General features: G+C 55.7%; 1 protein-coding gene across 3 annotated transcripts; it reads right to left on the bottom strand.

The window, feature by feature from the left end:
• Nucleotides 1-10,308: 10,308 nt before the first annotated feature.
• LOC139668209 (exportin-2-like) lies at nt 10,309-14,561 on the bottom strand. Of its 3 annotated transcripts, none has more exons than XR_011696997.1 (4): nt 13,525-14,429; nt 13,229-13,314; nt 11,757-11,882; nt 10,309-10,973 (listed from the first exon to the last, which is right to left on the bottom strand). XR_011696997.1 is itself a non-coding variant. In XM_071547733.1 (4 exons), the coding sequence occupies exons 1-4, from the start codon at nt 14,275-14,277 to the stop codon at nt 10,660-10,662; spliced, it is 522 nt and encodes a 173-aa protein (XP_071403834.1). In that variant the 5' UTR covers nt 14,278-14,561; the 3' UTR covers nt 10,309-10,659. The 3 variants fall into 3 exon arrangements, 2 of the variants coding, with proteins under 2 accessions (XP_071403834.1, XP_071403833.1); XM_071547733.1 differs by lacking the exon at nt 11,757-11,882 and having other exon boundaries at nt 13,525-13,622; nt 14,254-14,561; XM_071547732.1 differs by lacking the exon at nt 11,757-11,882 and having other exon boundaries at nt 13,525-14,519.
• Nucleotides 14,562-18,205: the final 3,644 nt, after the last annotated feature.

The raw sequence follows: 18,205 nt of genomic DNA, 5'->3' as shown, positions 1-18,205 counted from the left end.
TCCTTTGGTGTTTTTGGCCTTTTGCCACGGTTCTCCTTTGGCTGCCCAGGGAGAGCGGGAAACACTGTAAGGAGAGTGAGAGAGCCCTTCTCCACATCCCAGGAACAAATGGAGGTATCCTGACTGCAGGCCACCGTGTCAGCGGAGCAGGGCTTCTTTGTTTCCCTTGGTGCCTTAGTGCCTGGTGGCGGCTGCTGGCCACGGTGACCCCCCTGTAGCCTGGGCATGTCACAGCCTGTGTTCGTTGTCCAGCCTTGAAGCCGCCCTGCGTAGTCAGAAGCTTGAGGTGTCTGGGCAGGCCAGGGCAAGTCTGAGGCCGTGTTCTCCCGCTGCTGGGCGTCAGGAATGGCTCGCCGCAGGTTGCTGCTCAGAGCTTGCTCCCTCTCCTGGGACGTTGCCCCTTTGTGTCTCTGTCTTGTCTTTGTCGGTGTGAGTGAGAGAGCGAGCGTGTCCCTTGGTCCCCCTAGAAAAGCAGGTAGCGTAGCTTAGGCTTCCCAGGAGGGAAAGAGGGGCTCTGTGTAGGAAGCTGTGGGGTGCCATCCGTACTGCACAGCAGCAGGTGGCCGCCTTAGACATGGCCTGGCTTGTGCAGAGGCCACGAGGGCCTGGCAATGTGGAGGGGCTTAACAGCTGCCAACGAGCAGAGGACATGACATGGCCCAGCTACAAAGCGTCACAGTGGGCGACAGGCGCCAGCAGCCACAAAAGGTGGCAAGGCAATAAAGAAAGCCGTGCCCTGTTTTCAGGGTGGGCTGGGGTTGAGAGATGTCCATTTTCCCATCGGGGGTGAAGAACGGGATTCTCACCCTCCTTCCTGGGTTGCCCTCTCTCTTCAAACAGCCAACGAAGCACCATTAGGAGGGAGGGTGTCTGGGTTCCCCCGAGGCGGAGAGAAGGAGCCTCCGCAGGCCTGTGGGCCCAGGGCCGCCCGTAAGTCTGGGCCAGTGCCCTGGAGTCCCGGGCACTTTGCAGACTAGCAGCGTCTCGAGCCCTCTGTAGTCAGAGGTGCAGCCTCGTTGGCCAGTGCTTTGTATGCCCAGCTTCCTTTGCCCAGAGGGCCTGGCTCCCAGCAGCAGACGGGGCGTCGCCGTGACCACTCAAGGTGAGGTTTGGAGAGGTTTGTGTCAGTGGGGGGCTCTGTGGGTGGGTTTGGAGTGACTTGGAGGTCTCCCTCTGGAGATGTAGGGTCCCGGTTTACTTCCTACAGAGGAGCTGGTGTTTCTCACACCTGCCTGTGTCCTCCTTCCTTTGCAGAAACCATGGGAGAAGAGAGCGGCGGCATCGTGCGGACGGCAGTGCTGACGTGGGAAAACGCGGAGGTGGCACCAGTGAAAGTTGGAGCGTTGTGTGGAGCCGTGGGGGGGTGTGGTGGGAGTGGGCAGGTGGTGGTGGCTTGGGGAGCTCGCTCTGGGTGCCCGTTTGACTGACTTGAAGGAGTTGGAGCTTCTCGGTCTCAACTGTGTTATTCTCTTTGCTTGACGGAAGCCATCCGAGAAGAAAGCAGAGCCAGGAGCGTGGGACGGCGAGGCAAAAGAGTTCAGAAGAGGATCAGCAGCGTCGAGGTCAAGAGGGAGCACAAGAAAGGCCTTCTGGGCAAATGAACCTCTTTGCCATCACGGGGTCAGGCATACACGTAGGAGTGCGGAGGGCATCTTCAGGGTGCCCCCGCTGGCTTTGCGCTGGGTGACCCCCCCTGTAAACAGGGCTGGGTCTTTCCTTTGGTAGTGTTGGCCTTTTGCCACGGTTCTCCTTTGGCTGCCCAGAAAGAGGGGGACAACCCTGTAAGGAAGAGGGAGAGTCCCCTTGGCCACACCCGATAGGAGAATGCAGGTCTCCCGACCCCAGCCCACCCTGTAAACAGGGCAGGGCTTTTTTTTTTGCCTTGGCTCCTTTGTGCCTGCTGACGGCTGCTGGCCACTGTGACCCCCTGTAGCTGGGCCGCGTCACAGCCGCTGTTCTTTGGCCAGCCGTGAAGCCCTTGAGCGTAGTCAGGCCCTTGAGGCCTCTGTGCAGGCCAGGGCGAGTCTGAGGCCGTTGTCTCCTGCTTGTGGGCGGTAGGGATGGCTCGCCGCAGGTTGCTGCTCAGAGCTTGCTCCCTCTCCTGGGACGCTGCCCCTTTGTGTCTCTGTCTTGTCTTTGTCGGTGTGAGTGAGAGAGCGAGCGTGTCCCTTGGTCCCCCTAGAAAAGCAGGTAGCGTAGCTTAGGCTTCCCAGGAGGGAAAGAGGAGCTGTGTGCAACAACCGGGGCGTGCCCTGAAAACCCACAGACGGAGACACGGCCCAGCCTCGGCCCTTCTTTCCGAGGAGGCAGCAAAGCCTCTCGGTGACCCGCCTGTAGCCAGGGCCTGGGTCTGTGCCAGTGCTGCTGGTGACGTGCCAGCATGTGCCCGCCCTGTCTTCAGGGCTGGGGCCCTGTCCTCGCGACCTTAGGCCGTGGAGGGCATTGTTGGGGGTGCCGAGCCTAGAAGGGGCAGCCTTGTAAGCGGGGCTTTGTACGACCCCAGTGCTCGGCGGGCGGTTGGAGGGAGCCCCTGTAATCAGGTGGGTATTCCTGGCCCTGGCCGTTCCGAGGTCCAGGGCCGGGAGGTGTGCAGCTCCCTGTCCGTGGAGGAAGGCCCCCAGGCCTTAGGCCGTTAGCTGTTTTTCCTGGTACTGGAATCTTATTGCTATTAGTGCAGGGGGAAGCCGAGTCCTGTGGCTCCCTGGGTGTGCACCCGCCCGTAATCGGGGTCCGGGTCTGGGAGCCTCGGTGCTCCCTCAGCTGGCAGGCTGTGCGGGGCGACCGCCCCGTTAGCGGGGAGCGGGTCTGGGTGCCCTCGAGGCGGAGAGAAGGAGCCTCCGCAGGCCTGTGGGCCCAGGGCCGCCCGTAAGTCTGGGCCAGTGCCCTGGAGTCCCGGGCACTTTGCAGACTAGCAGCGTCTCGAGCCCTCTGTAGTCAGAGGTGCAGCCTCGTTGGCCAGTGCTTTGTATGCCCAGCTTCCTTTGCCCAGAGGGCCTGGCTCCCAGCAGCAGACGGGGCATCGCCGTGACCACTCAAGGTGAGGTTTGGAGAGGTTTGTGGCAATGGGGAGCTCTGTGGGTGGGTTTGGAGTGACTTGGAGGTCTCCCTCTGGAGATGTAGGGTCCCGGTTTACTTCCTACAGAGGAGCTGGTGTTTCTCACACCTGCCTGTGTCCTCCTTCCTTTGCAGAAACCATGGGAGAAGAGAGCGGAGGCATCGTGCGGATGGCAGTGCTGACGTGGGGAAGACGCGGAGGTGACACCAGTGGAAGTCGGAGCGTTGTGTGGAGCCGTGGGGGGGTGTGGTGGGAGTGGGCAGGTGATGGTGGCTTGGGGAGCTCGCTCTGGGTGCCCGTTTCACTGACTTGAAGGAGTTGGAGCTTCTCGGACTCAACTGTGTTATTCTCTTTGCTTGACGGAAGCCATCCGAGAAGAAAGCAGAGCCAGGAGCGTGGGACGGCGAGGCAAAAGAGTTCAGAAGAGGATCAGCAGCGTCGAGGTCAAGAGGGAGCACAAGAAAGGCCTTCTGGGCAAATGAACCTCTTTGCCATCACGGGGTCAGGCATACACGTAGGAGTGCGGAGGGCATCTTCAGGGTGCCCCCGCTGGCTTTGTGCTGGGTGACCCCCCCTGTAAACAGGGCTGGGTCTTTCCTTTGGTAGTGTTGGCCTTTTGCCACAGTTCTCCTTTGGCTGCCCAGAAAGAGGGGGACAACCCTGTAAGGAAGAGGGAGAGTCCCCTTGGCCACACCCGATAGGAGAATGCAGGTCTCCCGACCCCAGCCCACCCTTTAAACAGGGCAGGGCTTTTTTTTTTGCCTTGGCTCCTTTGTGCCTGCTGACGGCTGCTGGCCACTGTGACCCCCTGTAGCTGGGCCGCGTCACAGCCGCTGTTCTTTGGCCAGCCGTGAAGCCCTTGAGTGTAGTCAGGCCCTTGAGGCCTCTGTGCAGGCCAGGGCGAGTCTGAGGCCGTTGTCTCCTGCTTGTGGGCGGTAGGGATGGCTCGCCGCAGGTTGCTGCTCAGAGCTTGCTCCCTCTCCTGGGACGCTGCCCCTTTGTGTCTCTGTCTTGTCTTTGTCGGTGTGAGTGAGAGAGCGAGCGTGTCCCTTGGTCCCCCTAGAAAAGCAGGTAGCGTAGCTTAGGCTTCCCAGGAGGGAAAGAGGAGCTGTGTGCAACAACCGGGGCGTGCCCTGAAAACCCACAGACGGAGACACGGCCCAGCCTCGGCCCTTCTTTCCGAGGAGGCAGCAAAGCCTCTCGGTGACCCGCCTGTAGCCAGGGCCTGGGTCTGTGCCAGTGCTGCTGGTGACGTGCCAGCATGTGCCCGCCCTGTCTTCAGGGCTGGGGCCCTGTCCTCGCGACCTTAGGCCGTGGAGGGCATTGTTGGGGGTGCCGAGCCTAGAAGGGGCAGCCTTGTAAGCGGGGCTTTGTACGACCCCAGTGCTCGGCGGGCGGTTGGAGGGAGCCCCTGTAATCAGGTGGGTATTCCTGGCCCTGGCCGTTCCGAGGTCCAGGGCCGGGAGGTGTGCAGCTCCCTGTCCGTGGAGGAAGGCCCCCAGGCCTTAGGCCGTTAGCTGTTTTTCCTGGTACTGGAATCTTATTGCTATTAGTGCAGGGGGAAGCCGAGTCCTGTGGCTCCCTGGGTGTGCACCCGCCCGTAATCGGGGTCCGGGTCTGGGAGCCTCGGTGCTCCCTCAGCTGGCAGGCTGTGCGGGACGACCGCCCCGTTAGCGGGGAGCGGGTCTGGGTGCCCTCGAGGCGGAGAGAAGGAGCCTCCGCAGGCCTGTGGGCCCAGGGCCACCCGTAAGTCTGGGCCAGTGCCCTGGAGTCCCGGGCACTTTGCAGACTAGCAGCGTCTCGAGCCCTCTGTAGTCAGAGGTGCAGCCTCGTTGGCCAGTGCTTTGTATGCCCAGCTTCCTTTGCCCAGAGGGCCTGGCTCCCAGCAGCAGACGGGGCATCGCCGTGACCACTCAAGGTGAGGTTTGGAGAGGTTTGTGGCAATGGGGAGCTCTGTGGGTGGGTTTGGAGTGACTTGGAGGTCTCCCTCTGGAGATGTAGGGTCCCGGTTTACTTCCTACGGAGGAGCTGGTGTTTCTCACACCTGCCTGTGTCCTCCTTCCTTTGCAGAAACCATGGGAGAAGAGAGCGGAGGCATCGTGCGGACGGCAGTGCTGACGTGGGGAAGACGCGGAGGTGACACCAGTGGAAGTTGGAGCGTTGTGTGGAGCCGTGGGGGGGTGTGGTGGGAGTGGGCAGGTGATGGTGGCTTGGGGAGCTCGCTCTGGGTGCCCGTTTCACTGACTTGAAGGAGTTGGAGCTTCTCGGACTCAACTGTGTTATTCTCTTTGCTTGACGGAAGCCATCCGAGAAGAAAGCAGAGCCAGGAGCGTGGGACGGCGAGGCAAAAGAGTTCAGAAGAGGATCAGCAGCGTCGAGGTCAAGAGGGAGCACAAGAAATGCTCTTCTGGCAAACTCTCCCGGCCATCACCGGGACAGGCATACACGTAGGAGTGCGGTGGGCACCTTCAGGGTGGCTTTTTGCTGGGCAACTCTCCATGTAAACGGGGTTTGGTGTTATTGGCCTTTTGCCACGGTTCTCCTTTGGCTGCCCATAGAGAGGGGGCGACCTTGGAAGGAGGGTGAGAGTCCGCTTGGCCTCACCTGATAGGCGAATGCAGGTCTCCGGACCGCAGCCCACCGTGTAAACAACAGGGCTTTTTTTTCTTTGCCTTGGCACCTTGAGCCTGGTGGCGGCTGCTGGCCACGGTGACCCCCCCTGTAGCCTGGGCATGTCACAGCCTGTGTTCGTTGTCCAGCCTTGAAGCCGCCCTGCGTAGTCAGGGGCTTGAGGTGTCTGGGCAGGCCAGGGCAAGTCTGAGGCCGTGTTCTCCCGCTGCTGGGCGTCAGGAATGGCTCGCCGCAGGTTGCTGCTCAGAGCTTGCTCCCTCTCCTGGGACGTTGCCCCTTTGTGTCTCTGTCTTGTCTTTGTTGGTGTGAGTGAGAGAGCGAGCGTGTCCCTTGGTCCCCCTAGAAAAGCAGGTAGCGTAGCTTAGGCTTCCCAGGAGCGAAAGAGGGGCTCTGTGTAGCAAGCTGTGGGGTGCCATCCGTACTGCACAGCAGCAGAAGGCAATGCTCTCAGACTTGGCCTGGCTTGTGGAGGGGCTTCGAGGCTGGCCAGAGAGCAGAGGCTAGCCTCAGCCCTTCTTTCCGAGGAGGCAGCAAAGCCTCTCGGTGGCCCACCTGTAGCCTTGGTCCCTTCGTTTCTCTTGGACTCCTGTTCTGTGTCACTGGGTCCCTGAGGATGTTGGGGCTTCTTGGGGGTTTCTCTAGGACACTGTAAGTTCCTGGCGGTCCCCGGGTCTCTGGGGCTGGCAGAGTGCAGCTGTGCTCTGCAGAGAAGAAGTGGAGCACTGAGAGACTCAAACAAATAAGAAAACCATTCCTGATGTGTAAATTATGTACATATGTAGAGTGTCTTAAGTTTAGAGCCTTTATGTTTGTTTAAATAGAAATCGTGTTCTTATAAAGAGCATCTGAAAAATAAAAATCATTGACTTCATTTGAAACAAAAATGTTATGCAAAGATTGTCATCTTTCCAGAGGCTACTTTTTCCTTTAAGTTTCCACAAATCCTGTTCTGAAAAATACTTTGTGCCCATGCTCAGTAGTCCTCTACTGCTGTCAATTGCTCCATGGTTACCTGGAATGTGTATAACTTCTTCTGTGTAATACATTGTATGCAATTATTTATAACATCACCTTGCTTTCACACTGGGTATAAAGATGTACTGTTGCAATTGGCTTTCATCAAGGTTACTTATTTTGACAATAAAATGATCATCTCGCCCCAAAGGACTGGTAAAACATTCAACTGTGTGAAAATTTTGTGAGCTCAAGAGTACGCACATTGGAATGGAACCTGACCTTTAAGAAGCAGCTGGGCTGCACTCCAAGTGGAGCAGGTAAAAAGTGGTTTGCGTTCAGAATATCAACTCAGAAGACTGTTTTTCAAAAGGGAACTCCAAACTCAATGCTGAATTCTTTACAATGACAACGTGTGCTGATGGTGCACGTGTTCATGGCAGCACTTCCTAATTTCCAAATACCTGCGATTTTCTAGTAATGGTTTCCCCCTGAACTCTGGATCTTCTTTTCTTTTGTTAGTTGATTAAATCCACTCTGTGTAGGGATTTGGTTTAGAGGGTTTTCTGCTGGGTTCTTTTTTGAGGTTTTTTTGGTTGGTTTTCTGCTGTCATGCCTTACATTAGCGTGGCTACAGATGTCAAGAACAATGAGGGCGAAAAGAATCTTGAAGCATTTATATTGTAGTAAATAGTCAAAGGCTGCACTCTCCACTAAATACCGTGTAAGAATATTGTTTTCAAAAAAGCATGGAATTTCAAGGTCAATAAAGAAGAAAACTGTAGAAAATCTGTTGATTCGTTCATCTTTACACTAGTGACTTGATCTTGGGGTCCAAGGCATGGGGCAGCTGTAGCAGCCTCGGGTAAAGAGCTGTTTCCACGTGTGCCCTACTTTTTTTAGGGTAGTTATAGCAATTTGCATAATGAGTGCCATTTATGTTTGTGGGGTGGTATAAATGAGGATGTAAAAACATCCCATTTGTAACATGCACAGTTCCTTTGGACAGCGGACAGTGTTTTTTCTGAACTCTTGGGATTGATGGAGTACGCTCAGAAATGCCTGCTCTGAAAAGTTGTTTCAATAAACTCATCTGGTGAAGGAGTTGTTGGGGCTGCAACTCGGGAAGCTTTGTTCCTTTAGGAAGGGAGCAAAGGCAATTCCGTGGGTGCCGGCCGACTTTCCACATGTCAGCCAAAAAAGCTGCTGGTGCTGGCAGCAAACAGTCTGTGTGGGGGAGGTAAAGGCCGGGCGGCTCCTGCCTGGCACTGCTTGTGGGAGCTTTGGCACGGGAACCTGGAGACCAGGTGAGAAGAGCCGAAATCAACCTAAAAATGGTAACGAAGAAACCAATACAAATAACATAAAAAATCAAATAGGAGGTTTTGTTGGTGGCCGACGGCGGGAGTGGAAGCCGCGGCTGTAGATAAAGCGCCGTTCCCCCCGCGCCCGTCGATCCACCGACTTCCCGCTCGGGCCCCGGGCGGCATGCGGGGGGGGGAACGAAGGCGCTCGGCTGAGCTGCAGTTCTCGGTCGTGTCCGCCAGGCGGCGCCGGCGAGGCAGACGGGGGGCGGCCGAGGGCGGGATTCGAACCGGCGTTTGGGGAGAGAGAGCCGCGTCCCAGGCGGGCGCCTTGACCGCTCGGCCAGCGGGGCGGGGGCGTGGTCACGGTGGGGCGTGTCCAGCCGGTGCGGGATGGGCGCGGCCACGGGGGGTCGGCACCGCGCTTCGCGCCCTTTAACATTCAAAAAATATGACGAAAACTACATGAAAAATCTAAGAGTCCCCCCGGTGGGGTGCCGCGCCGCCGGCGGGGAGGGGGAGCGAGCAGAGGGCTGGATCCGACGAGACTGACAGGCGCGCCCGCCGGTGGGTGCCGTTCTGCCGGCGGGAAGGCGGAGCTAGCTGGGGGCTGTGCCGCCTCCGGCTTCGCCGCTCTGCCCTCTCTGCTCGCTCCCGGCATGACCCCCGCCCCTCCGCCCCCCCGCCACACGCGGCCCGAGCGGGCCCGAAGCCTCCGCGGCGCGGCCCTGGCCCGGCGCTCCGGGGAACGAGGGGGCTGCGGGCGGCGGGCCCAGCCAAGGAGCCCCTCGGGGCAGCTTAACATTGCAAGTTGCTCGGGCCTCCCCCAGCTCTCCATTTCTTCTCTGCAGAACACAGCTGGACTCTGGCTGCCCCGGGAGAACTGGAGACCCCGAGTACCTCCCGGGGACCGCCACGATTCTCCCAGGCACTTAAAACGCTCCCCGCCCCACCGCCCCCGTCCCACTCCGAGACTTCCAGGTACCTCCATGGTCCTACAGGAACCCCCAAGGACCCCCAACGCCCCCAGGAGACCCCCCAGGGACTCCCACCATCTCCCGGAAGCCTTCTGGGACACTCGTGGACACAGAAGGAACACCAGAGACGCCAAACAGCCCCCGGGATCTACCGGGACTTCCTTTTTTTTATGGATTTGGTTTGCATACTTTCCTGTACTTTTTATTTTACAAAGCCTGCAAAATAAAACGAGGCGCCGCAAAGCCTTCTGGGTTCCACCGACGCTTCCGGGACTCATTCCTTTTTCATGTCGGTTTCCTCAAATTTTTAATTTTATTTTTAATTTTATTTCTTTTATTCCGTTTTTACCATTACGGGCCCTGCAGGGCCGGCACGCCCCCGCCTTGCTGGCCACGCCCCCGCCCCGCTGGCCGAGCGGTCAAGGCGCCCGCCTGGGACGCGGCTCTCTCTCCCCAATCGCCGGTTCGAATCCCTCCCTCGGCCGCCCCCGTCTGCCTCGCCGGCGCCGCCTCGCGGACACGGCCGGGAACTGCACCGCAGTCCAGCCCCCACCACCACGAATGCCCGCCGGGACCCGAGCGGCGAAGGCGCTGCACGGGCCGGGGAGCGGCTCTTTCTCTGCAGCCGCGCCTTCCACTCCCACCGTCGCCCAATAGCGAAAGCTCTTATTTTATTTTTTATTTTATGTCATTTTTGGTTGCTCTTTTGTCACACTTGTTAGCTTTATCTTTTTAAATTTTGATTTTTTAAATTGATTTTTTTGTACTTACATTAATTTTTCTCCTTTTTTGGAGAGTTTGCAGGCACAGAACCTGCAGCACAGACACAGCTGAGGGCTCAGGGACACTCAGCAGGCACAGAACCTGCAGCACAGACACAGCAGAGGGCTCAGGGACACTCAGCAGGCACAGAACCTGCAGCACAGACACAGCAGAGGGCTCAGGGACACTCAGCAGGCACTGAACCTGCAGCACAGACACAGCAGAGGGCTCAGGGACACTCAGCAGGCACAGAACCTGCAGCACAGACACAGCAGAGGGCTCAGGGACACTCAGCAGGCACAGAACCTGCAGCACAGACACAGCAGAGGGCTCAGGGACACTCAGCATCCACAGAACCTGCAGCACAGACACAGCAGAGGGCTCAGGGACACTCAGCAGGCACAGAACCTGCAGCACAGACACAGCAGAGGGCTCAGGGACACTCAGCAGGCACAGAACCTGCAGCACAGACACAGCAGAGGGCTCAGGGACACTCAGCATGCACAGAACCTGCAGCACAGACACAGCTGAGGGCTCAGGGACACTCAGCCACTGCCATGGCTCTTCATGCACAGGGCACAAGCTCAGACACTCTGAGAGCAGCAGTTATGGAGGGAGAAACAGCTCATCTCTCAGACAATCTTTACTTACCCAAATCTTGAACAAAACAAACACTATCTGGGGTAAGAGTTAGCTGTGCACTCAAAATGTCTAATTTTATATGAGCTGCCTGAATCTCCCACGTCCATGCAACTGAACAGGAGACAACCATTAGTTATAGGCCATCAAGGGGATAAATCTTCATCTTTAAAATAGCATATATTTGAGCTGATTGCTAAACTAAGTGCTGTGAAAAATAAGGCCTTTCTGAGGTTACCAGGAAAACCTTACAAAAGCCAAGTTCCAATGAACAAGAAGACACAGCAAGATCTTGCCTTCTGCCTACAACACACTTCATTTTGCTGATTATCAAACCTTAGCAAGAGACCATTCTCACAGAGGCATTTCTTCTCTGCTGAATGCAGCCCAGGGATGCAGAGCCCAAGCCACCTACCCCTCCTGGGCACGCTGTGAACAGTTTGTGCAGAGACTGGGCCAGCTGGATCCTGGGATTGTTCACCATTTGCCCCACAGGATCATGTTCTTCCTTCCCAGCAAAGGCCAGCTGGGAGAATGCAGTCTCACAGCCTGGAGTATCCTCTGTGTCAATGAAGTGCTCCTTGTCAGGGGTCGTGTCATCCTCAGGCAGCTCAAACAAGCCAAGGAGGGAGGGCCTGCAGCAAAGGAATCCTGGGGGGAGAGGGGAGGAGAACAGTGAACAGGTGAGGACAGCCTGTGCTTCACAAGAACGCTCAGATTACCTGGAACCCCTTTGCAGGGACTTGCTTAACTCCTGGCACCGTCCCTGTCCCAGGGAAGCTGCACTAGGACTGTGGGTCTGGGTCCTTTCCAGGCACAATGCAGCTGCTCATATTAACAGCATCAGCAATGCCCTCATTTTTTAGCAGCTCAAATTGCTGTGATACAAACCCAAGAATAGCAATTCTTTTCCAGATTACAGCTTTTCTCTAAGTACATTCAAAAAGAGTTCTAGTCCAGGACCCGGTTACTGTCATTCAGTTCAGGCTACCTGAGCCCCCAGACTGCTGGACTGCCTTTCAGTCTCCAGAGCTTTCCCCCAGATTCCACTTTCAGGCTAAGACACTACAGCCTGTCAGGTTGTGAGTATTCTCAGGCCTCCTGACTATGACAGTTACAACTCAAAAGTGGGCCCAGCTTTCCAGAAGGAATGCAAGCTGACAGTAGCCTAATTCCCTTCAGTGGAGCTCTACTCAGCCAAATCCAGGCTCAAACACATCTCAAACCAGCTCTGCCATTTGCTTTGAAAACACACTTCCCTTTGTGCAGTGAAGGATGAAAAGGTATGAAAAGCCTCAAGCTGAGTCTCACCACAACAGTGGGCCTGAAGAAATGCCAAAGGAGTTTATTAGAGGGGCCTATTCTGGTGAAAGCTCCTACTTTCCAGACCTCCAACAGCATCACCAGCAGACCCTGAAGAAGTGTGGCACCTACCACAGCTTGGGGTACTCAGTGTCCATCACGGGAGGACATTCTGTTAATGTCTTGGTGATGCCAACAGCACGGATCTGCTTTTCAACTTGTCCCAGACTCTTTCTGGATTTCAGGAATCATCATTTTCTGCAAAACCATTCCAAACATGTTAGTGTGACATTTAGAGAAAATCTTAGAACAATTTATCACCCTATGGTGACCAAAGAAAAGCAGAAACCACACAAAGCACCAGGAAACAGAGAACACAAGACAATTTGTTTCTTAACAATTGCTGCCCTCTTACATAGATGTTTGCACATACAAACTTTTTACAAAGGTTAAAAACCAGAGACAGCAATCCTTCCCTTTTATGACCCGCTCAGGAGATCAGTAACTTGAACTATCAGTGAGGAACTGTGGGCAGAAAATCAGAAATGAACCCCAAAAGGAGAGGCACCCGGGCAGTCAGATTAGCGCCAAACCTCCTTTGCCATTTCAGCCAGAGAGACAACTCTTTCCTGCTTCAAAGGCAAAAACTGCACAGCAGCCTGAAATACAACCCAAGCCAACAGAACACACTCCCTTTGGCTGTATGCTGCCAAGTATTTCCTGCAGAGCTCATGCCCCATTTCCTGTGCCATACTAGTTAATGAAGAGGAGAAAGCAACGAGAAAAAGGATGAAGTAAAACTCCAGATGAAAACAAGAGAATTGCTTTAGAGTCAGCAGCAAAATGCATTCTAAGAAGGAGACAGAAAGGGCAGCCTTCATAAATGTTCCCTTTTACTGAAGGGCATTAACTTGCTGCTCCAAAGTTTGCCTAAAAACTGCTCATCTTCTCGGGCACCACAACACTGAAACGTGGAACGCTGGAAGCACCACTTCCATTTGGTTGGTGGAACACCATTGGAAGAACCCTGTAATTCTTGCTCCTCTACAGGAGGCATCAAGCAGATTTTAAAGGATTAATAACAGACCTTGTGTGATCTGTGTAGAGATAACATCACAAATTTCATCAGCATGGCCATCTGCCTGGGGATGATTTCAACAATGTGTCACAGCTTTGACAGAGGAACGTAAACCCTTCCTCAGAACTTTATTCCCATGAAGGCCAAAATGACACAAAAGCATGGAATGTTTCCCAGCATGAACACAAACTGCAGAGAGCAGTGGTCAGAATGGCTGTGCTGTGTGACAGGGCAAGTGTGTTGCTATTAGCTGGAGATTAAATGGAGACACTTTCAGACAAGTAACGACATCACACACACCAGGAAAGGAGGAGAACTACACAAGTCCTTTAGTTCCATTCCCTCAGTTTTCATGGAGTGTCACCTGCTGTGGCCACTGCCCTTTATGTCCCCTTGACTACAGAGCATTTGGAGCAAGTCCCTGGAGCCACCAGAGTCCCACCCATGTACAGGATGCCTGATCTGTGCAACTGCACACTCTGAACCGCTCGTGTCACACTGGAGCTTTTCAGAGCAAGGAACTTACTTTTGATAAGTTTTGTTGGTTTGGAACTTGGAAGTCTTTGGAATAGCAGAATGAAGACCTGTTTCCTGTACCAGTCAACTGATTCACTGGAAATTTAAAAGAACAGTTATTCAGTTCACAGTGGGCTTTGACTGGTGCTGTCACTTTACAGAAAACACAGATAAAGTTGTTCCCATCTCTTTAACTGATAAATGTGACATTTTTGCTCCTGAAGTGTTAACCTTTGGCATGACTGCACACTGCAGAACCAAAGCCCACAGAAGTCAGTTTTGAATGCAATTTGAGCTCATACTCACGGGGGCATATGCTCCATGATGCTGTTTAGCAGGTCAAAGCCTTGGGGATCACTGGCTTTCAAGGCAATCAGCTTCAGGAATCCCCCCAACACTCCAGGCTGCAAGGAAAGCAAACATGAAGCCAAGGGGATTCCCTGCAGTCCCGGGGAGCCGGAGGGGACGGCGGGGAACAAGCACAGCCCGCGCAGCTTCAGCCGCTTCTCCCTCCAGACCCCGCAGTCAGCGCCGCCTCCCCGCACTGTCCCGGCCCCCGCGTCTCTGCCAGGCTCAACAGGCAACTCAGGATTTACTTCCCCGGGACCTGACTCTTCCCAGGAGCAGCAAAACTGTTTCTCGGGTCCCGCCCCTGCCGTCGCTGCCGGGACCTGCTCGAGGGCCCGCCCGGCCTCTGTGCCGCTCTGGCGGGGGACCGGCTCTGTCGCCATGTGCCGCTCGCGGGGACACCGCGGCAATGCAGGGCCGACAGCGGGTGCACGGCGGCCCAGGCCGGGCCGAACGGAAGCTGCGCGCTCCCGGTGCGGGGTCCTGGCGGTGCCCGCCGCGGCGCCGATCGGGGCTGCCGGCGCCGGTGACTGCCTGCCGGCCGCGATCCTCCGCCGCCGCCGAGCCCCCCCGGTCCCGGCCCAGGGCGGGAAGCCCGCGGGGCGATGGCGCGGCGAGCGGGGGCAGGCTTGGGATCAGACAGGCGGGTACCCGCCGATCAGAGCCGAGGGGGCCTACGGACGCCACCTTGATTGTAGTCCGGGCGGCCATCTTGAGTGCAGGCCGGAGGTGACGGCCCAGACCTCCAAGACCATAGAGTGCAAAGCGGAACAATAGAGTTGCAGGCCCCCGCCGCCATCTTGAGTGTGGCACAACCGCCCCCGGAATTACGGGACATTTTAAGCCTCGCCCGAGCGCTGACAACACCCACAGAGGTGGCACGGCCCAGGCACAGACTCAGCGCCAGAGAAGCGCAGAAAAAGAAAACAGTTGCGGGACATTCCCTTCCTTCCGAGGCAAGGCAGATAAGCCCTGCTAAGAAAAGGAAAAAAGAGGCAAGACTTGATCAAGCAAAGCACACCCTGCCAAGCTGCTCCCTCTGCTTCCATTCCGCCCTTCAGTACCACGTGACACGGCGCTGCGGGCGAGGCGCTGCGCATGCGCGAAGGTCCGGTTGCGGTGCCGCCAGCGCTGGGCCCGGACAGGGCACACAGAGAACACCCGATACACAGAGCGGGAGCTGCTGCTGCTGCCGGCACAGCGAGCGCATTGCATGGCACAGGGCACACAGAGAGCTCCGGACACACAGAGCGGGAGCTGCTGCTGCTGCCGGCCCAGCGAGCGCATTGCATGGCACAGGGCACAGAGAGAGAGCTCCGGACACACAGAGCGGGAGCTGCTGGCACCGGCACAGCGAGCGCATTGCATGGCACAGGGCACACAGAGAGAGCTCCGGACACACAGAGCGGGAGCTGCTGCTGCTGCTGGCCCAGCGAGCGCATTGCATGGCACAGGGCACACAGAGAGCTCCGGACACACAGAGCGGGAGCTGCTGCTGCTGCTGCCGGCACAGCGAGCGCATTGCATGGCACAGGGCACACAGAGAGCTCCGGACACACAGAGCGGGAGCTGCTGCTGCTGCTGCTGCCGGCACAGCGAGCGCATTGCATGGCACAGGGCACACAGAGAGAGCTCCGGACACACAGAGCGGGAGCTGCTGCTGCTGCCGGCCCAGCGAGCGCATTGCATGGCACAGGGCACACAGAGAGCTCCGGACACACAGAGCGGGAGCTGCTGCTGCTGCCGGCACAGCGAGCGCATTGCATGGCACAGGGCACACAGAGAACACCCGATACACAGAGCGGGAGCTGCTGGCACCGGCACAGCGAGCGCAATTTATCGCACGGACAAGCCCTTCAGTTTGTTTCATTTGTAAATACAAAACTCCTATTTTCAACATCCCCCCTTTCCAATTTCTCATATTCCCAAACCCTGTATATAATACCGAGATATAGGGCTCTATTTTGAATTCCATTCCAGTGTAAATTGATATGGAAATTGAACATACAGGAAAAGGAGAAACATTATTTTTCTTATTAGTTTTACACACACAACTCCCCCCTGCGTTTTCAAGCATTGGGGCTGTAGCCTCCCTTTTTTGCTGGACCCCACAGGACCCCCCTTCATCCCTCATGCACCTGCACCCCATCCTCACACTCCAGAGACATTGGGACGCTGCTCATCACCTTATCAGCCCCAGACTCCCCCCATAACACTTTTGACTCAACCCCAAACATGAAAAAGAAGAGGGAGGGTGGGTACCAAGATGGAGTCATAAGACAGAGGGGAGAAGGGATAGATGCAGGTGGACAAAGAAGGGGGGAACCAAAGGGAATGGGGATTTTTTCTCAGGTGCCCAAGGTCCACAGCTCCATCCCACATCCCCTCTCTTCTGCAATAGAATGTTACTCCCAAGACATGGTGTATCAGTTCCATCTGGAATCAAGGTCAGCACAGTCATTTATTGCACATTTATTGCAATACCAACAAACAAAGGAGAATAAACAGGATAAAATACCTAAACACTTAACACAAGAGAGAACAAAAATAATAAAATACTTAAAACTTAGTAAAAGGATACATAAGGATGCAAAACAGTTGATGGTTCAGGGCTTACTCACTATCCCTGATGCTCACTGGAGCAGACAGGCCAGGACTACCAGGATGGGCAGCAGCTGCACGGCCCCCATGCTTAGCGGGCGTCCCCGCGGAGCCAACGTGGGCTCGGTGAAAGGATGGGTGTCGCTCAGCTGCCCCACTCCTGGTGTCCTTATTGATCAGCCATCCATTATACTACGTGGGGCCAGGACGCAGTATAAGGTGATGCCCGGGGGGCAGCCAAACACCGCCTGTTAATTACATAAGTGGCAACAGTCTGCGCATGTTGCCTGTCAGGGAGTGGCCGTATTACCCCTGCCTGCATTATCTTCCTCCCCTCGTTACCTCTCTCACCCTCCTGTACAATCTTCACCCTTGTGGTTCCAGGGTATCTGTATCTATCTTGTGGCCTGCAGCCAAGTCAGTATTTGTGCATTTTATGAGGGTGGCAGTTCTCTACAAAGCAATTCACAAAGTCCCTTCAGTTTGATTGGTTTCCAAACAGGAAATCAGAAAACCAGGGAAAAACCCCAAAAATTCCCAGCATGCCTCATACCCCCTCTCAACATGCTGCTCCCCACACACGGCCTTGCTTCTTCCTCAGCTGCCAATCTCACTTTAGGGTTACCCCCAGGGGAGCTGCAGCTCAGGGAGCACAGGCTGAAGGCACCCAGCTGGGGTACAACACCGGCTCTGCAGAGGAAACAGCATGTCCAGGGCTCCCAGGACACTCCGGGGTTGCTCCAACGCTGCTCCCACCACTCTGTGAGCTGAGGTTCCAGTGGACCCCACCATGCTCTGCCTAAGCCACAGCTGAGACTGGATATCTCAAATCCTGCATGAGGAGTCAGAAAGCAAATGAGAGAGAAAAAAAAGATGACTTTGGGGTATTGGTCCACAGTGAGTAATTAGTGCCATTTTTAGCCTTGCTGACAACAAGCTCAGAGGCACCACACTGTAGTCCTGGGACAGAGAACTTGATACCCCTGTGTTATCCCCTCCTGCATCCTGGCAATCCACCCACCACCAGGCTCAGCCCAGTGCTGCTCTGCCTGCTCCAGGATTCCAACTGCCAGAGAGGCCACTGGTTTGCACACAGGCCCCCCCCATCCTGCTGATCCCACTCCTGCCCCCTGCTCACTGCCAGCAGCCAGACCTCCCGGCATCCCCAAACACAGAGCCCCTTCCCCAGGACAGCCCACTGCCCTCAGCTCCCCAAAAGAGGGGCAGAAGAGCTCCCTTCTCTGTTCATTTTCCCAGCAGCTTTGTACCCTGTGTGCAACAAGACTAAAAGTCTCTAAACAGAATCACTTTTTAAATAAAATTCTTACCACAGCTGGCTACATGATTAAAGAAATACCTGTACTGTCAATCCAGATCAAATACTTTCACAAGAGAAAATATCCCTTTCAGTAGCACACTTGGATACACCTTCAGAAAAAGCACAACTGCCACCAACTCCCAAGAGCCCGCGGGAAGAAGGAAGCCCTCCTTGTGACACCCAATACAGCAGACATGGAAAAAGGAGGGAAAAAACCCCAAGGTTCTAGTGGAAAAAAAACCAGGACAACAGAAATACATCATGACTTAAAAATCTCTCTCCTTCCACGAGTAGCAAACAGTGCAACTTACTGTTTGTTTGCTTTTTCCATAGATCTTCCAGCCAGCACAAAGTGTCTCTCTGCTCCTACATCCCTCCCAACCAGGCCTTCCTTCCCCTGCCCCAGCATCACACCTGCACAGCCCAGGGGCCCCCAGAGCTCAGAGGGCTGGAACATTCAGCACAGGCCAGCAGCCTCTTCTCTCAGCAGCTCCAGGGCCACCCTGCACTAACACACAGCCCTGTGCCACCTTGCACACTGACTCCCCTGCCTTGTGAGATGCTGAACGAGCAAGGGCTGTGTGTTCGGAGATGAGACACTTCAACACTCAGAGCCCCACGAGCCATTTCACCAAAAGGCACCTGGAGTTGTCAAAAACACACCATGTCAAAGCTCCCCTTTGCACACGTGGCTTCACTGCATGGGGGACTTGCAAACCC

This window comes from Pithys albifrons, chromosome 2, assembly GCF_047495875.1.
Source record: "Pithys albifrons albifrons isolate INPA30051 chromosome 2, PitAlb_v1, whole genome shotgun sequence".
NCBI classification, from domain to species: Eukaryota; Metazoa; Chordata; class Aves; order Passeriformes; family Thamnophilidae; genus Pithys; species Pithys albifrons.
This window is presented reverse-complemented; position numbering and strand designations above follow the sequence as displayed.

What these genes read in the sequence shown, in the direction of transcription:
- LOC139668209 (XM_071547732.1), bottom strand. Translation starts at nt 13,949, where the DNA reads ATGGCGACAGAGCCGGTCCCCCGCCAGAGCGGCACAGAGGCCGGGCGG. An exon ending in ATCATGGAGCATATGCCCCC is followed by an intron (nt 13,315 to 13,524) that starts GTGAGTATGAGC and finishes TTAAATTTCCAG; the next exon opens with TGAATCAGTTGACTGGTACA. An exon ending in ACCAACAAAACTTATCAAAA is followed by an intron (nt 10,974 to 13,228) that starts GTAAGTTCCTTG and finishes CTCTCCCCCCAG; the next exon opens with GATTCCTTTGCTGCAGGCCC.